This window comes from Cardiocondyla obscurior, linkage group LG06 (genome assembly GCF_019399895.1).
Source record: "Cardiocondyla obscurior isolate alpha-2009 linkage group LG06, Cobs3.1, whole genome shotgun sequence".
Classification (NCBI taxonomy): Eukaryota; Metazoa; Arthropoda; class Insecta; order Hymenoptera; family Formicidae; genus Cardiocondyla; species Cardiocondyla obscurior.
Window position 1 is genome coordinate 4,602,768 of NC_091869.1, and position 24,726 is coordinate 4,627,493.

Sequence of the window (24,726 nt, forward strand, 5' to 3'; positions counted from 1 at the left end):
AAGAGCGCAGTTATAAAAAGTATTGAAAACCAGAGGGCATTCTTATACATTGTGCATATATCAGAAGCATGCAATTTTATTCGTTTGAAAATGTACAAATTTTTTTTTTTTATGTAACTTTGATTTAAAGCCAACATTTTAAAAAGAAAAAGATAAATTCTGAAATAGTTGATCACTTGCAATTAGATCTCTACAGAAATGCGTGTCTGTATTTATTACTAAATAAAACTGAAGGAGTTATGTCGATCGTTGATATTAGTAAAGCAAACAAAAGCGTTTTACACAAAGCAAATTTGCACGTGACTGGTGTTAATTGTTTTAAGACAGCACGCAACGTTCTGCGAAAGAAATGATTTCTTTAGCGAGAAGGAAAGAAAGAGATTGTTATACGTTTCATTGTGTCTTTTACTCATTATTAATCATCACTTTCGCGTTTCCACGAAACGTGCGTGTGGTCAGAGACAAAAATAAATCTGCCTTTAGAAAGATCTTAACTTACATTTAAGAGGGCCCGACCGTTCTTATCGCTAATGCGACATACGACGTTTTTATCCGCACACGTGGTATACCTTTCGTCTTTCACGACGAAAAATGCTGTATACGAGCCTCCACGCTTTCGACTGCCCATAAACCTTCACAACCGCACAATTAAATTCGCACTCAAACACGCCGCAAGTATAGGTTCTAAGAGTCTCCGTCGCCAGATGCAGGCAACTTATTGCTGATTATTAATTCGACTCTGGCTTATCGATCACGACTATTTTAAGCAAACTCGTCAAGTGCCAAAGCGGAGACTTCAGTTTCTAAGAGAATAAATTAAAAGTCTAACATTTTTCAAACAAATTAATAAAAATTTTTTTTTTTTTTACAGAAATTGCTTCAGAACTTTGACTTCGGACTTTGAATTCTATTGATTGGTAAAACAACGAAGCACTTTTTGGAAACAGTGTTTCCTCACTTTTTTCAAGACCAGCCGTTCTTCATATCAAAGTACGTAACAGAGATTGCAATTAATTTGACGGAGGAGGATACAAAGAACCGTCACTTTCGCGAAAGCGGAACCGATCGTTACTATTTTAATAACCAATCAGATTATCACGACGACCGTCACGGCGGCTCGTAAACGCGACGTTTAGTAAGACGTGGGCTACGGAGAAGCTTACCGAATTGCGGCGGCTAAAAAGTTATCTCTTGTCTACGCCGGAAATACGATCCGATTGAAACCCGGCACAGTGGCAAGACAACGGCGACCGCGTTTCGAATCGTGGCGTGTGTTGCAAGCAGGATGCCACCGCCGCGACTGAGGGGGATTGGAGTCGACGGTCACTGCTAAGGCAAACCGAGCGCAGCCGGCACGCACAACCGGCCTGAGTTGGGACCTCGGGAGAACACGGCCGGATCTCAAAGCTGGCCGCAGCTTGCCAAGAGCTTTCCGACCGATGGCGACCATCTGTTTCGCGTCCTTGCTCTTGCGAACTTCCTTGGACATCAATCCTTATCACCCCCACGTCTTCAACGAGTTTCGAATTCTACCAAAATTACTGTTCGACTCTAGTTTCGACCTTTTTTTCCGGCTTTTCGTCAACGTTGTGACTTCAACTTTTAGTGCAAATTTTGTTTAATTTTTTAAACAATTGAGAAAATTAATAAGTTTTGTTAACTCTTTAATATTAACCTTTAGTATTTCGAATCTGAAGAAATTAAAAGTTAAAATATTTCGAAACGAATAAGTCACATTTATTCGCGTCAGCTTGATATAAGAAGTCTATCATTCTATATGATTTAAAACCGTCAGCGTCCCAATGCTTTGACTAATAATAATTGTCTCTTTTCCTCAAAGATCGGGATCGTTTAGTTATCTATTTCGATAATCGGTAAAACCGACTAGTTGCATTTAATTATAAAGAACAGTGCTCACATTCGGCGCATACAAAAGATTTTTCGTGCGATCAATGCACAGTTCTACGATAACAAACGTGACAAATATGGAATGACATCTAATTATTTACGACTGATAGCAGGTGCAAACAAGATTACTTCTCTGTTGTAATCGTGTAAGACCGCGCTCGAGTGCCGTTTTATCTGCCACCGAATTTATTATCTAGAATCTCTTGGATCGCGAGATAAAGAACCGCTGTCGGCGAGTATTGAAAACTAGGCGCAATGACAGTTTGCAAAACCGCTTCGGCAGTCATTGACCATTAATTACCTATACACACGCCGTATGAATCACTTTTGTTAATCGTGCACTTTGTTGTTTTTTTTTTTTTTGGAATGACACCGCGTTTGCGAGTGTTAGATCATTAAAGCAATTCATTAATCCTGCGCTGACTTTGCAGAAATGATCAAATCGCGAGATATTTAGATGAATATTAAATCAATTGTTGATTACCTATAAATAGCCGCGTAATCATCTTCAATTACAACGACGTTCTGTTTGATTTGAATCAGTGCCGATCGCACCCGGATCTTTAACGAACCGGAAAAGTGGTAAATTGAAAGATAGTTTAAATGCATCTAAATGGCTCGCAAGTCTTCCGCATTTGATACCTGATATCGAAATAGATAAAAGTGTTTCGTAACGCAATTTCTCCCGATTGAATGTAATGATCTGGTCTCTTGATCGATTGAATATGATTTTAATCTGATTGTCGATGATAAGTAACGATTACTTATCACATTTCACATTATTATTGATTTGATATATTGTGCGATAAAACTAAAGGAATTAACGTATAAGAAATAATAGCTGATTGATTATATATAATTAATAAAAAAGCAATATTTTTGTTAAATGGCAGCTTAGTTGCTAAACCTTATCGTTGGAACTTCCATTTTTTATTAATTATACATAATTAACTAACGTCATTACGGTATATAATTGTATATAATTAACAGCGAGATAATAATACTTAATTTTTTACTAAAGCAAGGTAACAATTTACTCGCTAAATTTCACTGATTTTCTACAGCGTTTAACTGCTTTTCGTCTATTGGCACAGGTTCATAAATTCGTTCATGGTTCTCGAGTATGGGTGGATGTTTGAACAGACCAAATTGGACGCCGAATTCATCTCTGTAATGGACCATGAGCTCTATATTCGCACACATGTGCGTGACGTTATTGCCAGTGCCTGCATCGTTAAACACGTCCACCCATATGGTATAAGAACAGTAGAAGCCGCCGTTACAGCCGCAATGACTGCGTGTCTGTAAAGCAGGAACTTCCGTCGAAATATCGAGGCGAATTGAACTACCTTTACGCTTCGTGAATTTCGCATTATCTCTCATTCGTCGGTCTCGATTCTTGATAGACCGGAACGATTGAATTAAGACACGAAAGAGCGACGCGTAGGAGTTAACACGGTATGATAAAAATGCGAAATGACGTGTTGTTAGATTAGCTTTTAGTACCTAAGTATACAAGAAACACAACTTATTGAACCGATAATAGTACATCCGAGTGTTTAACTATTTTTTTTAGTCATATCTTACTGTTAAAAATCCGTAAAAATCCTTAAAAAATTGTCTGACTTTAAGATAAGAACAATTTTTTATAAATCCGAGCGGAAACATTGAAAGAACGATTTTTTAATACTTTTATATAATATAATTTGAATGATAAAATTGTCTATAACTGATTGAATGAGAAAAATTGTAAACTGCGGTACGTACTTTGTTAAATGATACAACATGAGTAGAGTGATACAATTGCGTTATTTTTCACTTTCTATGAATTCTACGGAGAAAGTGCGAACTGCGGAATAAATTTCCGCTCTGCGAGCACCGAGTGAATGCAGTAGCTTATTCGTATATCTATCGTCCTTTTATCAGATAAGAGAGTTTCGTGGTAACAGCCATTCGTAATTTACAGGCATCAAAAACGAATTTTATATATGATTTTGAAGATGATTAAATAAGTTCTGTTATTATTCAAATATTATACATATATATATATTTTTTTTTTTTTATCAAAGAAATAAGGCCGTTTATCAATTATTTTTGACGCCGAGTTGTATTTTCTTATATAAAACAAAAACTATATTTTATTTTGCACGTGGTTGACAGACAATTTGTCTCTGTATATTCGCAATTTTCATATTTTACGAAATATCAACTGACAATGAATGTCAAAAGAACTGATACGAGATACATTGGAGGCACGCGAGTTTCCCAGAAATCTTGTACCGCTATAAGTGCAGTTATAGGAATAGCAAAGGTTACTAGGTAACACGTAGTAAATTGATAAGGGCTACCGAACATGCAACTCTTTGAGATAAAAGAACCGTGAGAAATAAGAATTTATTTTCTCACTTTAAAATTAAAAAAGATGTAGATTTTATTGCTTAATTGTTAATGTTTTTCACCAATGCTGATTGAATCTCTCTCTTGCCTCGTTCTATGAGAGTAAATGTTGGCTTAATTTTATTGTATTATAAATTTTACTTCGCTTCAGTTTTTGATTTGTCGACGTTAAATCATACATTTTATTTCACGGCAATACATCACAAAGCGTAAATTTTTTATTTTTTTATTTTGACGAAATTTACTTTACCCTTAGGTACCGCTTTTATCGATTATGCAGAACATTGAAGTTACCCTGCTCGCCGCACAGGTTCGCATAACTGACGCGCGACCGTTTTAGACAATTTTAGACCAACCGCCTTTCCGGTCGGTTTACTCGAGTGTTTTAATTAACTCTAACCGTTTAGCGCCTTTTCGGAAGTTGTGCTTTTATTGTTTGATCGGTTCGGGCGAGCCAGGGGATACGACGATACGAACGAGGATCGAGTAACGGATGGTGGTCGAGATTATTTAGCGTGGAGACCTCGAATTTGAAATGTAGCTGTGACGAGCCGAGAGCACGAACGTAGCTGGTGAATAAGCACTTTGTTTGCACCCTTCATGCACATCGACCCGCGAGTGCCGCCGAGATGAGCGCGACACAGGATGAGGAGGAGCGTAGAAAACGCTCGCTGGAAGCCGGGAGAGAAATGGTAAGTCTTTTTTCGTTTCTCTTCATTGGAAATATTAACTCAATTGTATGCTATTATATATTGCGACTTATTCCAATAATATATATCATTTTTTGTTCATTTATTTTGCTAATATCGTCATTACTCGTCAGTTTATGTATATTTTGAAGGAAACACTTTAGAGAATGTGTTCCTCTTCTCGCAGCAGACTTGTCCTTGTTGAATGTCTGTGACATGTGTTGGTTATTACAGTTGGAGAAGTACAAGGCGAAACAATCGAACGTGGAACAAGTCGAACAATCTGACGATGAAATGTCTTTGCACAATGAAAGATCTATGCTGCAAAAAGAATCTGGTGTAAGTAAAAAAAAAGTGCGATAATTTTGAGTGAGCTTGGGTTTTGATTTTGTATGTATATAATAAATTAAGTCGCATTTGACTTTTATTGGTCTTTTATTGCTAGGTAATTGAGGGCATATCTTCAAGGGATATTACCTACAGCAGTGTTAGCATAAGTGAGGGAGAGGCTGACGCTGATTTGGATGGGTTGGCAGGACGAGTTGCAGAATTAGAAGAATTATTACATGGAAAGGAAGCGATAGTTGGGACCTTAAATGAAGAGATTGATAATTTACGAGCAGAGACATGCTCCCCAAACTCATCACAAAGCCAAGGCAGCAGTGCACTTGGACGAGATATTATATCTTTATATCATATAAAAGTGGGTTGTAACTCTATAAAATTTTTTTTTTTATTGCTGTAAAACATATTTAAATTTGTGTATTATTTATAAAACAGTTGCAAGAGTTTGAAAAGGCAGTAACTCAACGAGACACACTAATTGAGCATTTAACATCATCTTTGGAACAAGCGTTATCTGCCAGAGATGTTGTGACAGCACAGCTCAACGCCCTTAATTCTATGCAGATTAATCCTGAGATAAACAATATGCAGCAAAAAGTGAATAACACATTTAAAGTTTTTACATTTTTACAGTTATTAATAATGTAGCTAAATATTAAATATGTTTTGATTGCTTTAGATTGAGGTTTTGGAAACAACAATGAATGATCAAGAAGCATTAATTCGTCGATTAACCGCGCATTTGACGGACATTCGTAAGCATGTACAAACGTTAGAAATGGAGAGAGAAACAAGAAATGCAGAAATTAATGATTACAAAATACAGATTAATAATCTAAATGAACAAATTCGTCTTGGTGCTACAGAAAAAAATTTGAACATTGATGAGACGTTAGAGCAACAAAAACATTATGAGACACGGATTGACAAAATCAAACAGGACATGCAGCATATTTTAAACAAATTTACTACTGCGATAAATACTAATACAACACAACATCAGCAAGAGTTAAAAGTAAGTATTTTTTATAGATTATTTAAATGTAATGCAAATTTTTTATTTATCTTGAAAAATTATATCAAATCTTAAACCGATTGTGCGTTAGGTTTTGCGAACAAAACTTTATCTCAACTAACTCGTGATTATATTGATTTTTTTATTAAAAAAATTTTTTTTGTAGGAATTAACTGCAAAAAATGAGTTTGAAATTATGAATATTAAAAGCGAGCATGAAAAATGCATGAAAATATTAAAAGATGAAAACAAAATGTTGGCCGATCGTTTGAACAAGGAATTGCCGGATTTGGAAAGCAGACACGCGAAAGAATTATCCGTCTTTCAGACGCAGTTAACGCATTATAAAAAAACAATTGAGGCGTTAAAAATCGAATTGGTAAATCATGCTAAAGCACAAAAGACTGCTCAGTCAGAAGTTCATCTGTATAAAATGGAATTAGATGAATTAAAATCTAAAGCGGAGAACGATCACATGCAAAACCAGAATTTGCTAAAAGAAAAGGATTTATTAAACGAGCAAATTAAATTGCACAAAATTCAGTTAGAGGAGATAACCTCAAAGCATATTGCATTAGTGAGTATTCTGGAATCTAAAGAAAGTATCGAGCGATCACTTGAGCAAGCTTTGTCGAATGCCGCTGCTCTTAAGAAGGAAAACGATTCATTGAAGTTCAAACTGGATGATTTGTCATGCAAATATTCCGCAGCACAATCATTAATGGAAAACAGTCAATTAAACGAGAGAACTTTTAGCGATAAACTTTACGACATTGAGAAGTCCTCCTTGTCACGATTTGATACTACAAGTGTCAGCACTATCAGCGAACTTGGAGAAACCATGTATAAGCCTATTGATGAGGAAGCTGTTCAGCAGTTGATAAAGCGAAGATTTGAAGAAAAAGTAGAGGTGGAAAAATTGTTAGTCGAAAAGATTCATAATCTTGAGGCAAGTGAGAGCGATTCAGCTCGACAAATAGAAGCTCAGCAGCGAGAAATTGAGAGTCTAAAACTACAAATGGAAGAAAAAGAAACGGAGAATACAAGGTGTAAGAAAGATTTGGCTGAAGTAACAGAAAAAGCGAAGGAGATGGAAACTCAGTGCGAGAAACTAACGAATGGTTTGGCTCTTGCGTTAGCGCAGTGCTCTAAATTTGAAGAAAAATTGAATGAAACTTTGGCGATGAACGACAGTAGTAAAATTAATATTTCCTTGAACACAAGTTCATCTAAAAATTTTAAAAAGACCCAGAGTTTATATGATAGTACATTAGATCAAAATTTAGAAAGTTCGAACAAAATTTCAGATTCAAATATCGCCGGTACATTAATAGATAACAGTTACCTGAAAGACAACGATAGTTTGTACAAAGAGCTGCAACAAATTTTAGAGGGTAAATCAACTTTGGACGAAATTAAATTAAAATTATCTCGTTATTATGCTTTATGTGAGAAAATAACTTCTGACAAACAATTCTCGATGAAGAATGCTATTTCGCAAAAACAACAAATTAGCGAAAACTCGCTGCAAAATTTCATAGAAAATTTATTGGCCGAGAAAGAATCATTGACTCAGGAAATTGAGGAAATAGTAAATCAGCACAAAAAAGAATTAGAGTCTATTAAATTAAATTCAACTAAAGAGATTGACAGATTACGTTCAATGCTGCAAAATTTCAAGGCAAGTTACTTTAAAATAATATTTGTATTTGTATTTTTATGTTATTGATTTAATTTATCCTGATTTGTAAGTAGAAATGTACATTTTTATTTTAAAGTTTATTTTTTATTTCTTAAGGATGGTAATGCAAGTTTAAATGATTTGAGAAACGAACTCGAAGCGCGTCACGCTAAAGAGATGGAGGAACTGAGGACATACTTCGAACGGAAATGCTTGCAGATGGAAAAACAGTATTCCGAAGAAATCTTCAGCCAACAATCAAAACGGGTTTCAGATAACGATAGTGAAACTGAAGAGCTGACAGACGATTTGTATTTTGGTGGTGCTGGAGATTGTCTGAACGTGTCAAACTCTCGAGTGGTTACATCTAACGTCATCGAAGAAGAAGCGTTACGACAGGAATTGGAACAAAATGTGAATGAAATTCAAAATGTCAAAGCTAATTATGAAAAAACGATCGAGGAGCAGAAAAAGTTATACGAATGTCAGATTCGCGATCTCGAAATAAAGCTAAAGCATGCTTTAATTGTACCCACTATACACCAGGTGAGTGAAACATCCGTTTTTTACGAATCTGCTTTATTAGTTGTGATTTGTCGACAATAATTGTCAATTAATATTTTAAAAATTACGAAACTAGACGCATGGTGTGATCAGTATGTGTTAATTTTTATTAGATTAGTCATTAGTAATAGCAAATTTTTCAATATAATTTTAATCTCCATAATCTGTATTTATGCTATTGTAAATTAATGAGATTAATACATTTTTTTTTTGTTATCGTGCAGTTACGACGAAATAGATTTGTTTTGTTTTAATAACTTGTGTTAAATTTACTCGTGACTAACATTACTGTGTGACTTCTTGTTTGCATGTAGTATTGTCAGACGGAATGGGAAGCGTTGGAGAATGGTGAATTGTTGAGTCTGCGTGATGCATATAATCATCAACTACAAGAGCAGATTGCGCTAGCTAGACAAGATATTGTCAACGCTCTTCAAGAAAAATTTCAGGTAGATGTGATCTACAGCCGACGGCGTGTTGTCTGCTTACATTTGTATCTTCCGGTTAGGTTAAAATATTTTCCATCTTTCCGCTCTTCCTTCCTTCCTTCCTTCCTTCCTTTCTTTGTGGATGTATTATCCTGACGTGTTTTAACATTTCAAATTATTTGATACTATATTACACTTTTTTTTTTTTTTTTTTTTTTTTAAATAATTACTATCACTAGCACTGTCACTCGAGAGACGAGAACGACCGAAAGAATGACAGTGGATTATCGTTGCGATATTTTACAATTAAAATTAGGAAGCGCGACGAACGATTTGTTGGAATTTGCACTCGATATTAGCAGCGTTGCTTACTTTACACATTAAAACACATCTAAACAATTTTTATTGTAAAGTTAATTAATAATGTATATTTTTCCAGGCATTGTTGTCAGTGGAAGGTGACAAAGAAGATAGTTGGCCGGCTGAATTATTAGAACTACGAGATAAATTTACATGCAATGCTAAGCAAGAAATTCAAGAATTAAAAAAGATTCACAGCGTTGAATTAGCTCGTTTAAAAGATGAACACAGTTGCATTATGACAAAAATGCTCGAAGAACATCAAAAGGAAATTGATATGCTTAATACAAAAGGCAAACAAGAAGTTAATTATGTCGGAGATATGTCAGAAAATATTATCAAAGAAAGGTAATTGATAATTTATAATATAATTATAATATAATATAAAATAAATTATTGAAACAATATTCTTTAATTATTTCTTTATTATTGAGCAATCGTTTTATTGTTTACATATGTTTTATTTTTATTAGAGACAATCTGTGGAAGACATGCGTAACTCTTAAAAATTTAATTGGAGAATTGGTTACCTATTTCGTTGCCTGTGAAGACGAAGTCAACAATACTTTAATCAATGAAGTTTTTAAAAATCAATTGACAGAAAATACTTTTACTAATGACGAAAATTTAAGTAAAAACAGTAGCACCGTTTTATCTGAAACGCAACACAAGGATTTACCAACCCAGCAAATCAAAAAAGTCCATTTTGCCCCACAATCTACTAAAATAGTTTCTATTATTAATGGCGATAAGAAAACGTTGCAGAATTTAGCCGCTGAAAACATAGATGAGACATTAAAAAAAGAATTGAAGGCGTGTTTAAGACGTTTCAAGTCTGATAGCAACCAAATTCTTAACCTTTCACTGTCTGATGGTGAAGATAAGGTTGTATCAACGTCAAATAAAAATCTTGCATCAAGCACAATTAATGAAGAGCTTTCTTCGAAACTAAATCACACTGAAATATTAATAATGAACTACGAAGAAGAAATAGAACAATTAAAATCACATATTTTTGAACTGCAGCGAAAGTTGATTAGTGCAGAAAACAAAAAAGAAGTTATCACGGAAGGATACGGCGAAAGCGATCTTTCTAGAGGTGATATTATATTACAAGATTTTTCGCAAATACAAGAGAAAGGTAATTTTTATCTTATTGTTATTATTCTATGTTCTAATTAAATTAATAAAACAAGATATTTTATATTTTTTATATTTTATATGATATATTTTTATTTAAATTACAGCTAGACACGTGTTATCTAATGGTGGTGGTGATGCGTCTTATTTACTGCAATTAATCGAAGAGCTTTGCAGACAATATGATAAATTAATTGACGATGCCAGGAAAGAGAGAGAAGATTTGCAGCAACAGGTAAAAATCGTTGTTATTTTCAAACAGAGTGCATTGTTGCATGATTTCTAATTATTCAATATTGGTATGTTAGTACAGTAATGAATATTGCGGTGTTGAAAACAACTTGTCTTTATAATTCATTAAGTTTATACACTTTTTTTTTTTACAAGCTTCGTATTTATTTATATTTTTTACGTTATATGTGTTTTATCGTGTAGCAACAATTAACACACTTATTTTTTTATTTGTACGACACGTTTTTGATTTACACAATTGTATTTGCTGATAAATTTATTTAATTTCCTCAATAATTGATAAAACGGTTAGAAAGTAGAATATTAAGCATTACGACAGTTTATAATCAAAATTATTCGTCAGTAAAATGAGTATTCGATTCAATAAAATTGCATCTTCCAAATCAAAAGTGCAGAGCTGTACGTTGTAGGTTTTAAAAGATTGATTGGCGTTCTATTGTCTTGCCAGCAGGTACCTTTAGAACCTACTCCTACCCCATACATTCACAGGGTTTGCTGCGAAAAGGTAAATTATAGAATTACTAATATTATTGTAAATGCTGTCCGTAAGTTCTTTCCCAGATCGATTGTAGTAAATTAATTCCCGTGACATCCTGTTGCAATTTAAAAATGTTAAAAATAAGCTTTTATTAAAATGTCATTACTAACAATATTTGTAATTAGTTCTAATTGCACATATATTTTATTATACCATCATTAAAATGTACACGTTATCATTGTCACATTTATTTATTGCTTGTTGTTGCAAGATTTAGTAATTACTTTGCATGCTGTATTTACATCTGTATGCTATGTCACTATAATTTGACATGTCTTCTTGTTTTATCGGTTATTTTATAACTGCCGACCGATGTTATAAACCTAAAATTTTCAGTAACTGATATTTTGTTATTATATAATTTTTTTAAATTAAATTAATATTTGCGTTTATTTTATCTGAAACTATTTAAAAAATTACATACGCGTGTAACAGCATTATTTTCAACTGGACTTACGTTTGTTTAGATTGAGGCAGCAGACAAGCAGTTACGAGCGACGCGTCGATTTTTGGACGAGCAAGCGAGCGAGCGTGAGATGGAACGCGATGAAGCTGCGAAGCAAATTCACTTTTTGCAAGAACAGCTCAAAGAACGCGAACGCGACAAAGAAAGGGATATGCGTATTACTTCTGAGGTAAAATCCTTATCAGATTTTTCTTTTACGAAAAGATTTTTTGCTGAGTATAAACGCAATATGCTTTTTATAATCACCCGCTACGATTAAGGTTTATTCCTCAATTAATCCTTTATTAGTTAATGCTAATTAATGGCAAATATTTAAAGCTTAAGTATTTTAGTTGGTAAACTTAAAGATTTTTATAATGGTAAAAATGTTAGCATCTAAAAGATATACTGTACAACAATGTGAATTATGACTAATTAAGGATTAATTTAGTTCATTAAACATAAAAAATTCTTAATTCGCTATAGTAATTACTGCACTAACTGGGCAAATTGAAATGGCATAATAACTGCCGTCATCAAAACGCATAGGTTTCTGTGGTTTATTTAATATTTAACAGACTTGAAACTGCTGAAGGAAGACTATACTGACTCATGATACGTGGGTTGCTTATTTGGTGATGATATTAAATACAATCTCGTAATAATTAATGTAAATTTTTTTATAATGCAAAAATGGAATAGACACTTGACCAGGAGGTTTCTTAATCTAAAAATTATTTGTTTAAAAAAATATATATAACATAAATTTAATTACCAAATGAAAGGGCTATCATCTCGAAAATTAATTGTATAGTCAGCAATTAGTTTCACGCATCACGACTAATTGTATTAACACAATGTTTTTTCTGCACTCTGGTTTTGGTTTTCTGTTTGTCGCACAAAGCAGTCTGAGCTATCATCTGAAACAACTTCAAACACCCCTGAACTTCGAACGACTGACGTCAATGCTGTGAGTGTTGTATTTACTTTGATTTTTTAACTCTTTCTACGATTTATTCATTATTATACAGTGGCTAAGAAAATACTCACAAATATTTGTTGAAGTGCTATTTGATAAGTTATATAACGAGTCGTCGTTTATTTAGTTGCACATTTACAACATAGCTTTTAAAATGAAAAGTAAAAACATTTAATTAACACACAATGAAAAAAGTTCAGACTACTTTTAGGTAAAATATTTTTATTTATTTATTATTTTTCTTAAATAATTTGTATTTCATTAATCGCAATTTAATTATTTTTCTTATTATTACTTGGGTATATAGTTATTTTTGTTTCTTACCCACTGTAGACATCAGCTTAAAATTATAAGTAAATATGATACGTACCACGTCTCTTCATGCTTTAAGTGTTGGGTCATGCTTGACTGGAAATATAGGTGACATCCTGTAAAACTGATGCGTTGATAATTTTCGTATGCACATATACATGCATATACATGTGATTTATAATTTAGGTGGAGGCTCTCGAATCTCAGATGAGAGAGATGTCGTCATTAATGTCGGACACGGAAGCGAAGAAGTCGGAGAAAGAGAGTGAATTGAAGGCTGCAGTGGATAAAATATGGGTTTTGCGAGATATTATTGCCGATTTGGAACAACAATTACAAGTCAAGAATGAAAAGGAAGAGTCTTTGCAAATGCAAATTAACCAGCTAGAAACAGTAATAACCGCACAGACAAAAAATCAACACGAATTAGTCCATGAATTAGACGCTATCAAATCTGGTAGTGAGAGCAGACATCTAACCGAGCAAATTAATCATTTACAAGTAAGTAAAGTGAATAAATTTGTAAATAATATATATATGTAAAGTAAAAATAATTACGGAATATTTATTTGTGCTTTTCAGGAGGAGTTGAATAAACATAAGTTAAGTTCAGAACATTTTAATGTCAATTCGTCCGTTTTGAAGCAGATGAAAGCAGAATTACATGAGATGCAAAATCAATTAGACAAGCGAATTCGAGAGATGGAATCTGCGCACATGTGCGGTTCTAATCTTAGTTTGAGTCACCCGAGCGAGGACGTCTCGATCAGAGAGCAAATCGACGCAACAAGATGTTTAACTCCAGATGATCCATCCTCACCGCCGATGCTACCGTTGGATCAAGTACTCAAGTTAAAAGATAAAATGTTGAAACATGCACGCGCAGAAGAAGTAGCTTTTAAGAGAATCAAGGACCTGGAGATGCAACTGACAACGATGAAAAATCAGAACGAGGAATTATTAGCGGAACAAGAGATTTTGCAGCAGACGGCATCGGAGCAATTGTTCCAAATTGAAGCAATGCGCGGTCGCTTGGAGCAGCATAAACAAAGCGCGCCTTTTGCTCAGAAACAAGCAACATCTCGTTTAGAATTGCAGTTGCACGAAGCTACGACAAAATATCATTCTTTGGAACAAACCATTACTGACAAAGAGATAGAATCGAAAGAACTGAAAGCCCAGCTTGAAAGAGCTAATCAGTTATTAGCAGAAAAAGAAGCGGAAATGGAAAATCTAGTGCAGTCGGAAAATTTCGCGCTGCAAAAGATCGAGCGCTTAAAAGATCAATTAAAATTCGCTCAAGAAGAGAAGAAAATATTGCAAATGAAACTTGGAACACAAGAACATACTCAACTAGAATCACCGCAGCTAATCGACACAATGTTAGCAGACAAAAATGAGGAGATTGATTATCTAAAGGAACAACTTTCGAAAAAAGAGAAACAATTAAGTGCTTATTCATTGTTTGCTTTGGATGACGTACAATTGAAAGAATTAACGAAGCAGGCGGAGGCCAAAAACAGTGCGCGAACGTTGAGTGATATTCTCTCTATTCATTCAGAATGTGAGGAATTCCCCGAAGCTGTTCGAGCGCCTAACGCAACGCATGTAACATCACACAACGTTTCTAGCTTCAAAGTTCCTACATCCGCATCGAAAAGCACGTTGCATACGAGCAGTCTCAATACTTTGGAAACACATTTGCTCGATGTGGATAAGATAGACGCGCAAGTACCATTATTGGATCTGCACTTTCATACACATAGTGACAGTAACGGGAATGTCGGTCACTCGGGAATGGAGTTGCGTCGTTCCGAAGAGGAGTCTAAATTGTCATCTCCCAAAAACAACGATACTAGCGAGGATTCTGGACAAGCTGAAGAATTACTCAACGAAAAAGTGAAGGAGGTTGAAAATTTAATGAATCAGTTGCAAGCTCTGCAACAGGAGCTACATTCAAAGTCTGACCTTTTAAGCAAATGCGAAACAGAATTGTTTGCCTTGCAGAAACAGTATCAAAACTTACAGGATGAGTTTAAGGAAACTGTTGAAAATTTAGTGCGAGATAAAAATTTTTATAAAGGGCAATATGAATTGGCTCAAGCATCTGAAAGTAAAATAAAGAAGGATCTGGAGGAAGTAGAAAACATTTTAAAACTAAAAACAGATGAGTTCGAAGATTATAAAAATAGAATGCAGGTGAATGAAAGAATTATCACGGAATTAAATGCAGAAAATACGAACTTAAAAAGAGAGATCGAAATTAGAGAAAAGGATCAAATAAAAAAAAACATCTTTTTAACGGATACGACACAAGAGCTGCAAAGATTTAAGGAGCTCATCTTGGATAAAGACATCGCCTTAGAGACTCTTCAAACGCGCAATATCGAAATCGAGAACGAGAATAAGCAACTATATGACTTTAAAACAAAAGTTCATGCGCGCGAGCGAGAAATCTCCGAAATGCAAGACGAGATTCTACGGTTGACAGATGGTTTGAACAATCGCGATCAAGTTATTCGTAAATTGGAGGAGATGGCAAGGCGAATGAGCGACGTTCAGTCGGGCACGTCCTCACCGTTATCCTCTAGCAACAAAGATCAAGAAATCCATCATCTACAAGAGTTCCTGAAAGAGAAGGACAAAGTAATCAGGCAAATGAGTGATGATAGCAAGAGTCTGCATAGAGCACTGGAAACCATTCAAAGTAAGATGAAAGAGTCGGGAAATATCGTAGAATTGAGAAGAAAATTGAAGGAAGAACGCAGACTGAATGAAGAGCTCAGAGATACAGTACAGAGGTTGCAAAAAGAATTGGAAGATGCTTCTGCACGGCGTTCGCAGGATAATAGCGATATTGAGGACATGGTCCAACGAGAACTGAATCTTTCCGTGCGGCTGGATAAACAGCTTATGCAGGTAATTAAAAATGATGGAATTGTAACCGAAGATAATCATCAAAAAACGAACGAAGTACGTAATAACAACGAAGAAATATTGAAAAGATTGAAAGATGATTTAGAAATCGAACGAGATATACTAAGGCATCAGATCACCGAATATGAAGATCGTATTTTACAGTTAAAAACGGATTTAACGGAGAAGGGGCAGAAAATAGTCAAGCTGGAAAAGGAACTTTCATCAGAGAGGGATGTGGTGAAATTCTTGAGGATGCAGATCGAAGAACATCGTCGGGTGGCAGAAGAAGGACGAATACAAGACACTGAATTAATCGAATTTTTACAGACAAAGTTGAAAGCCTCTTTGGACAATGAAGAGAAGCTCCGTAATGATCTAGCGTCGATGAGACAACAACAGATTAATTTGGATTCACAATTAACCTCTATGAGAAAATTGATAGAAAACGAAAATATGAGTAGACCCGCACCGAATTTTGCTGCAACTGCGGAAAATGATTTTAAGAGGTACGTATTAATATTTCATTAATTTTTTAACTTTTACTAGAACAAACTATGGGCGCGTTACGCGTGTTGTCGATTCTTTTATTGTATTTGAATCTTCCGGTTATTTTAGGTTATTCCATCTTTCCTTCTTTTCTTTTTTGCTTGGTGGATTTAAACATTAATATCTACCAATACCAATAGAATTTAATTACATTTTAATAATAATATTTAATAATAATTGCTAAAAATTATTTTCAAAACAGTATTTTCTAATATTTTTTTATATGTATATTTTAGAGCAAACGAAAATTTCGAAGAAAGCCGCGAGCACACTGCAGAGTTACAGGAGAATATAAAAAGATTGGAGAACGAACTGAGTAAATATGAAAAACAGTTAGAGATCGCAATGGAGGAACAAGAAAGATTAATCAGCAGTCTAACGTTAATTAACGGAGCGAAAGAGATTTTAGAGACAGATTTGCGGAGAACTATGAAGGAGTTGAAAGCGCGAGAAGAAGATTGTAATTATCTGCAAAAGCAGCTGAAAATGTTGACTGAAAGCAAGAAGCGAGATCCACAAAACTCTGAGCTGGATGAGATCAAGGAATTACGCAGCGAAATCAATACCGCCCGAGAGGTTAAAATAAAACTGGAAACTGACATAAATCGCATGAAACAGGAACTAAAGGGATGCTCAAATCGGGAGCTGAAACTTTTGCGCACAGTAAATTCTTTAAAAGAGCGAGAGGCGGAGCTTAATGCAAAACTAGCAATCTCAAAAGACAGAGAGAGGAAATTCAAAGATTTAATCGAAAACGTCCAAGACCTTCCTACAGCTTTCTTACAGAAAATGAGAGAACTGAGTAACACAGCCGAAAAATTTGTTGTTGAAAAGAATTATTTTGAAGTAGATAGAGAACTGTTGACGCAACGTGTGAAGTCGCTCGAGGGACAACTAAAGAAATTGAAAACTACACAGATTTCAAGTCAGCAAACTGTTTCTATAGAGAAGGTATAAAATTTCACTTTACGAACTATTGGAATTTAATTATGTTTAAAATTGAAGTAACTTAACTTTTAAATTTAGAATTAAGAAATAAATATCTTTCGATCTCTCGATCTATTTTTATACTTTTAATACAATCTTCTGTATTTCAGTTACAAAACTTCTATGGTAAATATTTAAGAGCAAATAGCAGACGAAAAGCGTTAGTGTATCAGAAGAATTATTTGCTGTGCATCGTCGGCAGTTATCAGTATTGCGAGGAGAATACGCTATATGTACTAGCGCAATTGACTCCAAACCAACGCCTTTACACGCGGCTGCCTCAAAATAAGAAGGTGCGATTCAGGATCGCGGTGATCGCGATAATAAGTATACATAGGATGAAATGGTTGATACAACGTTGGCGAATAGGAAAACGTGTGGGTGCTGAAACTGTTATGGCTGATATATCTGATGTGATTAATTTACCTGTCCGAAAAACATTAGCGAATTATTCTCCACCTGTGAAAGAAAGGACAACAAAGTAAGTAAAATCTTAATTAAATGTTATATTTTTATAAAATCTGTAGAGAAAGATAATTATATTGCAACGAACGCCATTTCTGACGGTGAATGTACATTATTGAATTTTGTTATCTTCGTGAAATGAAACAAGTTAACTTAATCGTATAGTCAAACGTCATTCCATTAGTGCATAATATTATATTGTATTAAATTAAATATTTCAGAGGAGATAGCAATTTTATGCTCCGGCAGTATTACCAAGAAGAAAGAAATTACCAAGAAACATTCGGTCCAGTCATGGCAGAGTCTGGTACTAGTCATATTCTCTCAGAATAACGTTATATTTTTAAAATGGGTAGAAATTTAGTTTTATAGTATTAATATTACGAATATCATATTCTAGTAGTATACGATACAGTTCGCGTTAAAAAAAAATGTATTAACAGCTCTGCAATTTTTTAAATTTCTTTAACTTTTTGAACAATTAAATTATTAAAATATAATACATTTTAGATTATTGAATAATTCGATTTCGATACTTTGAAATCTTAGATAATAAAATTATTCTATATTTTCTATTATAAAAAGTTAAAAAATTTACATTTATTCATTTTATGTACTTGTATTTTTTAAACTAATTAGATTTTTGGGATACGTTATAATCTGATTTTATTTTATCATTTATTATGTTAAACATTTTTGATAAACGCGCTCTGTATTCTGTTACTAAATAGCAATCGTCGATCGATCTGCATGGGATTTCTATTTCTGTTCGACTGCACGATTTGCATTGCTCTAATTAATTATTGGCAATTGATTAAGAAAATGTAAATTTTGTCAGTCCGACCGGAGATAATTGAAACTGGGCATTTATACGGACTCTGTAATAGACAGCCGGTTTTATATTTTTTTAACTTGTTACCATTTTCATGCAAGATTTTGATTGATGCTAACTTTCTCTTATTGAACATGTGACGCAATTTCAAGATATTATTTGAGAATTGCAAAAAATATGAATAATGAAACGTTATTAATACTAAAAAAAAAAAGATGTGTGCATGTGTAAAGTAGGTTTTAGTGTTATAAGACGAGAGAGGCTTTTATTAAACGTTAGAACAAAATAAAAGTAATTTCTAGGGAAAGCGTAATCGACTTTGCACTGGACGTTGCTTTTATTTGTGTCGTTATTGTGTAAGATTATATATATATAGATTATTGTAAATATAATTATGTCAACCTGCGTGCCTTATACGTTATGAAATGCGTTTATTATTTATTTACCATTGAATTGTAAGAAGCTTTTTGTATATCGCGAGTTGCACGTCGTTTTCCTGACATTTATAATAAAGAAGAATCAATTTTTGTAAAATATCTAATCTTTGTTACGAAAACTATTATGCTAAATGAAACAGCGATTCTTGCATATGTTTGTTCGTCACAGATATATAGAATTCATAATTTACCGTCGATAGAAACGTATATTCTTATTGTTAAAAAATCTCCATTGCGCCATGGTCGTTAGGCGTCAATTATACCACGTGTGAGAAGGAACATGATAACGGTTTTTAATATATGTATGTATATATATTTCTAAAGCGCTATATATATATATATATATATATATTTACATATATACAACAGAGTGTATGATAAAATATATAATAATTGATTAATCGGTTCTCGCATTAGCGCTATCGTTTCTCTAAGTTTATCTAAAGTTTACGTTAAAGTTTTAATTATGTATATATCTCTATCAAGATAAGGCTTCCTTGCTAAAACGGCGACGTATGTACTCTGTTTTTTTTTTTTTTTTTTTTTTTTTTAATTTCTCTTCGATTTTATTATAATTTCGGACAATCTTATAGTTCATTCGTTAACTGTGCGTCGATATGTAAGCGAGATGTAAAAAAAATTTGAAACCGCGTTTCAAATTTCAACAGAAAAATATTTAATTCACGATAAAACCTCGAGATACTTTCTTATTAGGTGCGAAAATTGTGTTTTAAGAGATTTACGCCGCTTAAGAGAAATTCGTTAGGAAAATTGAGGGATTAGTTCCCTGTCAGATGTAATTCGAACGTTAATGTTAATAATTACTTTCACATCGGCTTATTTATCTATAATGCATAGTGCAAGTTGGAAACTCGTTCGAGATCCGCTCGATATCTACTTGCCATTCGAGAAATAGGTGAATTAAAAAGAATTAGCAAGAATCACACTCGTGAGGTCATAGACTTCTGATCTCTAAAACGAGAGACTGACTTTGCGTGTCTTGTATAAGTGCTTCTTTTTCGTTTGTATAAATTTTTTTAAGACGAAATTATTTTCCATTTTTAAGAGAGAATGTTGTAATACTTTATCTAAAATTAAACTGTCTTTCGTTTCTATTTTGTATTAACTATTTACGAATATAGTGGTTAGATATTTATTATACTCGGGATAAAAAAAAGGACAGAAAAAAGTCGAAAATAGTGCTAAAGTCTTGAAGTTCTAATTTTGAAAATACTCATTATTTTTTTACTGAAAAGACGAGTCTCTCTCTCTCATTTTCTCATTCCTTTTAACTCGCCTATTATTTTCTCACCGATCGATTTCATCTCACGACCCACGAAACGTCTGTTATCTTTAGCGAGTCTTGTGATTCGAACATGCGTCTTTAAAGTTTGTCGCGTTGAACGGCACAAAATAGTCGTCGTGCAGCTGCCTGACGATGTTCTCGATCGGGCACAGCTTAACACCTTTCTTGCCCAGCGACGAGTCCACGTCGTCGCTAACGTAAATGTTTGCATTTCTGCAGAACGGTACCCTGGACGTGAGGTCTCGGCCGTTGGCGACGACGCGGAAGTAGAAGTCGCTGGCGAGGCGATTGTCGTTCCGCGGATTGATCTTGTATACTTCAATGACGAGTCGCGAGGCGTAGTGGGTTGCCACGTCGGAGACGATGCCGAGCGCTGTTGCGAGGTACTCGAGGGTTTTATCGTGGCCGGAATATAGAACGATCTTGGGCCTAGCCTCGGAAATAATGCGCAGCATGAAGGTGACGATGCCCCGCAGCATCCCGTACGCCTTCAAGAGCCCGTACTTGTTGCGGCTGCTGCTCTTAGCGACCTGCTTCGACTCCCAGTCCGTGTAGGCGAACAACCCGGTAACGTGATCGCTCTTTACGCACGTACGCTGAGCGTCGAGGTCCGCGCACGGCAAGGAGGCACCATGGCACACGTACGTGAGGAGCGCATCCCTCAGGGTGTTAGGATCACACGTCTGCGCCTGGTCCGACAGCTCGAAGACGGCGCTCGCTGCCTGCTTGATCAGGTCCCCAACTGCCGGATGGGATTTCAGATGGTTGGAGGTCTCCTGGGGAAAATGAAAGTAATGTGTCTACAGAGGCCCTTCAACGTTATTGTCCTCGCCGCCCTTCCTCCTTGGACATCCCTCCTCGCAAGTATTTTACTGGCAGCTGAATTATTTTTTTGATAAACTATATAGGGATGCGAGAGCTAATCTAAAGCTAAAGAAAGCGGAAAAAAATAGTATAATGGACCTTAGAATTTTGTAAAAAGTTCTCGCATCGATTTTCATTGTGCTTGTTTAAAAAGCTCAGCCGGCTCTTGAATGTGACAAGATTCTTTTTATAATTTTTTTCCTCTTTTTTTTTTTTTTTTTTTTTTTAAATTAAAGATCGCTTTAAATTTTTTCCACAGGACCTTAATGAGAAAATTAATTATAGAAGCGTTAGTGGAAGTTTCTTTGTAACTTTAGAAAGGAACTATGTTCCCGTGTGCATTAAACATGCTACATGTCTCTACGTGTCACATGCACGAACGGCGGGGCGAGATTATTCATGTCGAAAAAATTATTATCAAGTGCTGATATTTCATTCAGACGAAATGCGTTGAAAAATCGGTGTTTGCTGGCCTAGAATGACCTAGATAATTTTATCGAATTTCCTGGGAGAGCCAGGGAGAAGAGACGTTGATGCAGATTATTTAACGTGTCTCTGAGATGACTGAAACGAGAGATCTCCGGTTGTTAAAACTTCCTCGGAGGGCAGAAACGGCACGAGTGTACATTTATCTCCTTTAAAACATTTGAAAAGATGACGACATATCCGTTTCATTCACGTCTTCCGGAAGGAATATAGCAGAAAAAAAAAATGTGTAAGGAATACTTGCAACGCATTCGAAATTAATCCTCGTAAAAGAAAAAAATAATTTCAATTTAAAGAACGAATATACCTTCACACGTATTAATATAACAGTTTTTTATATCGAACACCATCCTCATCTTGACTTCACATTCCAGGCGCTCACTTCCGGTCGTTTACCTTCAAGTGCTGCTTGAGGAACTTGTCGGCGGCGGGACAGGCGCACTCATTGCTGCAGAACGCGTAGCTCTGGCTCTCCTGCAAGCTGATCCTGGCCAGACTCTGGAAGCCGTCGTTCTCGAAGAGCGCGTACAGCAAGGCGACCGCGCTCTGAACGGTTCTGCGATAAGACGTGCTGTAGACGATGACGTCCTTGCCGAAGGTAGTGCCATTGCCGAGGTTAAGCCGGTGGTAGTACGCATTCCGCAGGGCGACCCCTGTCTTCAATAGCTGCAGGACTCCGAGGGTGGTAAGTTGGCCGATCCGGCAGTCGCGCGCGTTTGTCGGCAGCACCGGGAGGCCGTGGAACGGGCCCAAGAACTGGGCCCAGGCGGCGCGCGAATAACTCGACGCATTTTGTACGAAGCTTACGTAATTCTCGTAGATGGTCTCGAGCTCACCGGTCGCACCGAGTTCGCCGCCGCTGCAATTGATGCTGCTTATGTTGCGTATGTGCGTGAGGGGACCCCGGTCGCCATGGCGGATGAAGATCAAGACGCCGCTCAAGGTCAGGTTGCCGTCCAGCCTCCCTGTCGGAAGATGCGGATCTTTTACGGCGCGCCGTATACGTGAGTAATTTTATGTATGATAGCAGCAAGGTTAATTTGAACTTAATCAGCCCCGGGCGCGCGCAATCGCGCGAGGAAGAAAGCGGTTTACAACAGATCTCTAGCCTAGCTCTAACCAGATCAAACGGGACGTTACTGACTTCGTACCGGTTCACTATTTGTCGTAATCGTACACCAGGGAACTTGGACTCCTTCGGTCGGAGTTTCAATACGATTTTGATGAGAGTTTATTGATTAGGGATATATAAATGCGTAAGTCCGTCCGTGGTATGTTACATTTTTTTTATTTCCTTATAACGCGAGGTAGGATCGCCGCGCGATGATACCTTCGGTGTCTGTGGCTATCTCGTGCGGCAAATTGCAGAAGCGAAAGATTTTCTTCGTCTTCGCGTCCGATTTCAGGTTCCTCGGGAATTCCCGTAGCGACAGATCGTTGCTCGGGAGTCTCGTTTGCACCGAGGTTTTCTCGTCCACGCCGATATACTTGTACATACCTGCAGGACAGAACAGAAATATGAATTGTCTATAACAGTCAGCTTTGAAAATCGATAACGAAACTCATTACTTATAGACTTATTCGCACATCAAAGATTTCTGTTAGTTTTATTGCGATTTATAAAGGCACATTAGTTACAGAAAATCTTTTCTTTTTTTTTTTTTTTTAACATTTTCTAACATTCTATTCATGTATTTAAAAAACGCGAAATTAAATTAAATTAAATTAAATTAAATAATTAAATTAAGATAGTACAATACTTTTTAACGAAAATTTTGTAATTTTAAATTGAAATTTAATGTGGTTTAATTTCCAATTGGTACCAACGAGAAAGTCTTTTGTCGGACAGACTATGATAAATTTGTCTTTTCCTGGTCGATTTGACATACGTGTCGGCGACTACGATTGGACACTTCCTTTTCTCCGCGACAAAACGAGAGTAAAATAGACGTTGCCTTGATGGCATCTGATAAACTATACAGTACGTTATTGAAAAACTAAAGCGTTCTATTATTACAATTCTATTATTAAAGCCGAAGTAAGAACGCGAGCGTTCGAGTGACTGATCGACAGCGTGTCATCACATATGCACACCTCCTGTCTTCAACATTTAAAAATAAAAGCCCGTGTCGGAGATCGAACGATTTAGGTGTTCCGAAATTCTCACGAATAACAAGCGCGAAGTACGTGAATTAATTACACGTACGCGATTCTTCGCTTTTATTGCTCGTACTCAGATCAATCTCGACGCGAATTCGATATTTATATATATTTCTTGCGGCGCAAGACTTCCAAAGTCGGATTTAATACTCGAACGGCGTCTTGGCTTTAAGGATTGAACGGCGGGGTGGCGCGTTGCGTTTACCAGCGACTAGTAGGAAGATCCAGACGCTTAGAATCACGTAGCAGTAGAACGCTCGGTGCTGGTAAGAGAGCCGGACCATTTCCGCAAGCATCCCTCCGCGTGGCGCGGTCCCAGAGGACCGATTCGCAGGCCAGCGAACGGCGACGTCTCGGCGACGTCAGCACGGCGGTGACGACAACGTGGAGATGCGCTAGGACGAGGACGCAACTCGATTTCCGTCCCGCACGAAAGGGCCGGACTAGGCTGCATCTTCAGACGTCCCTCGGCCACGCTATCCGCATATTCGTCGACGGTTCCGCGGGCAGAAGGACCGTTGCCCGACCGGACAATTGGCGACGACGAGGAGACGACGGTGGACTGTCGAGAAGAACTGCTGACGGCGACCGAGATGGTACTGCCGGTCCCGACATGGCGATAACAGGGGTAGATTTGCAGAGGGGTCGCTATCCCGGGCGCAGGCGCCACC

The 24,726-nt window shown here is 36.1% G+C and overlaps 2 protein-coding genes across 9 annotated transcripts; one reads left to right on the plus strand and one right to left on the minus strand.

The window, feature by feature from the left end:
• The first annotated feature begins 4,655 nt into the window (after positions 1-4,655).
• On the plus strand, positions 4,656-19,790 carry LOC139103112 (golgin subfamily A member 4). Of its 8 annotated transcripts, XM_070657500.1 has the most exons (20): positions 4,656-4,997; positions 5,229-5,333; positions 5,440-5,697; positions 5,775-5,936; positions 6,019-6,354; positions 6,521-8,035; positions 8,153-8,581; positions 8,914-9,048; positions 9,467-9,735; positions 9,861-10,528; positions 10,635-10,762; positions 11,228-11,284; positions 11,785-11,952; positions 12,667-12,732; positions 13,240-13,554; positions 13,636-15,972; positions 16,135-16,478; positions 16,755-17,469; positions 17,616-17,986; positions 18,192-19,790. In XM_070657500.1, exons 1-20 carry the CDS (start codon positions 4,935-4,937, stop codon positions 18,301-18,303), a joined length of 8,553 nt encoding a protein of 2,850 aa, XP_070513601.1. In that variant the 5' UTR covers positions 4,656-4,934; the 3' UTR covers positions 18,304-19,790. The 8 variants fall into 8 exon arrangements, with proteins under 8 accessions (XP_070513601.1, XP_070513594.1, XP_070513596.1 ...); XM_070657493.1 differs by having other exon boundaries at positions 13,636-16,478; XM_070657495.1 differs by having other exon boundaries at positions 12,670-12,732; positions 13,636-16,478.
• Positions 19,765-24,668, minus strand: LOC139103121 (2-phosphoxylose phosphatase 1). The gene is made up of 4 exons (XM_070657519.1): positions 24,261-24,668; positions 23,226-23,393; positions 22,292-22,860; positions 19,765-21,321 (listed from the first exon to the last, which is right to left on the minus strand). The coding sequence occupies exons 1-4, from the start codon at positions 24,349-24,351 to the stop codon at positions 20,593-20,595; spliced, it is 1,557 nt and encodes a 518-aa protein (XP_070513620.1). The 5' UTR covers positions 24,352-24,668; the 3' UTR covers positions 19,765-20,592.
• Between the last annotated feature and the right edge of the window lie 58 nt (positions 24,669-24,726).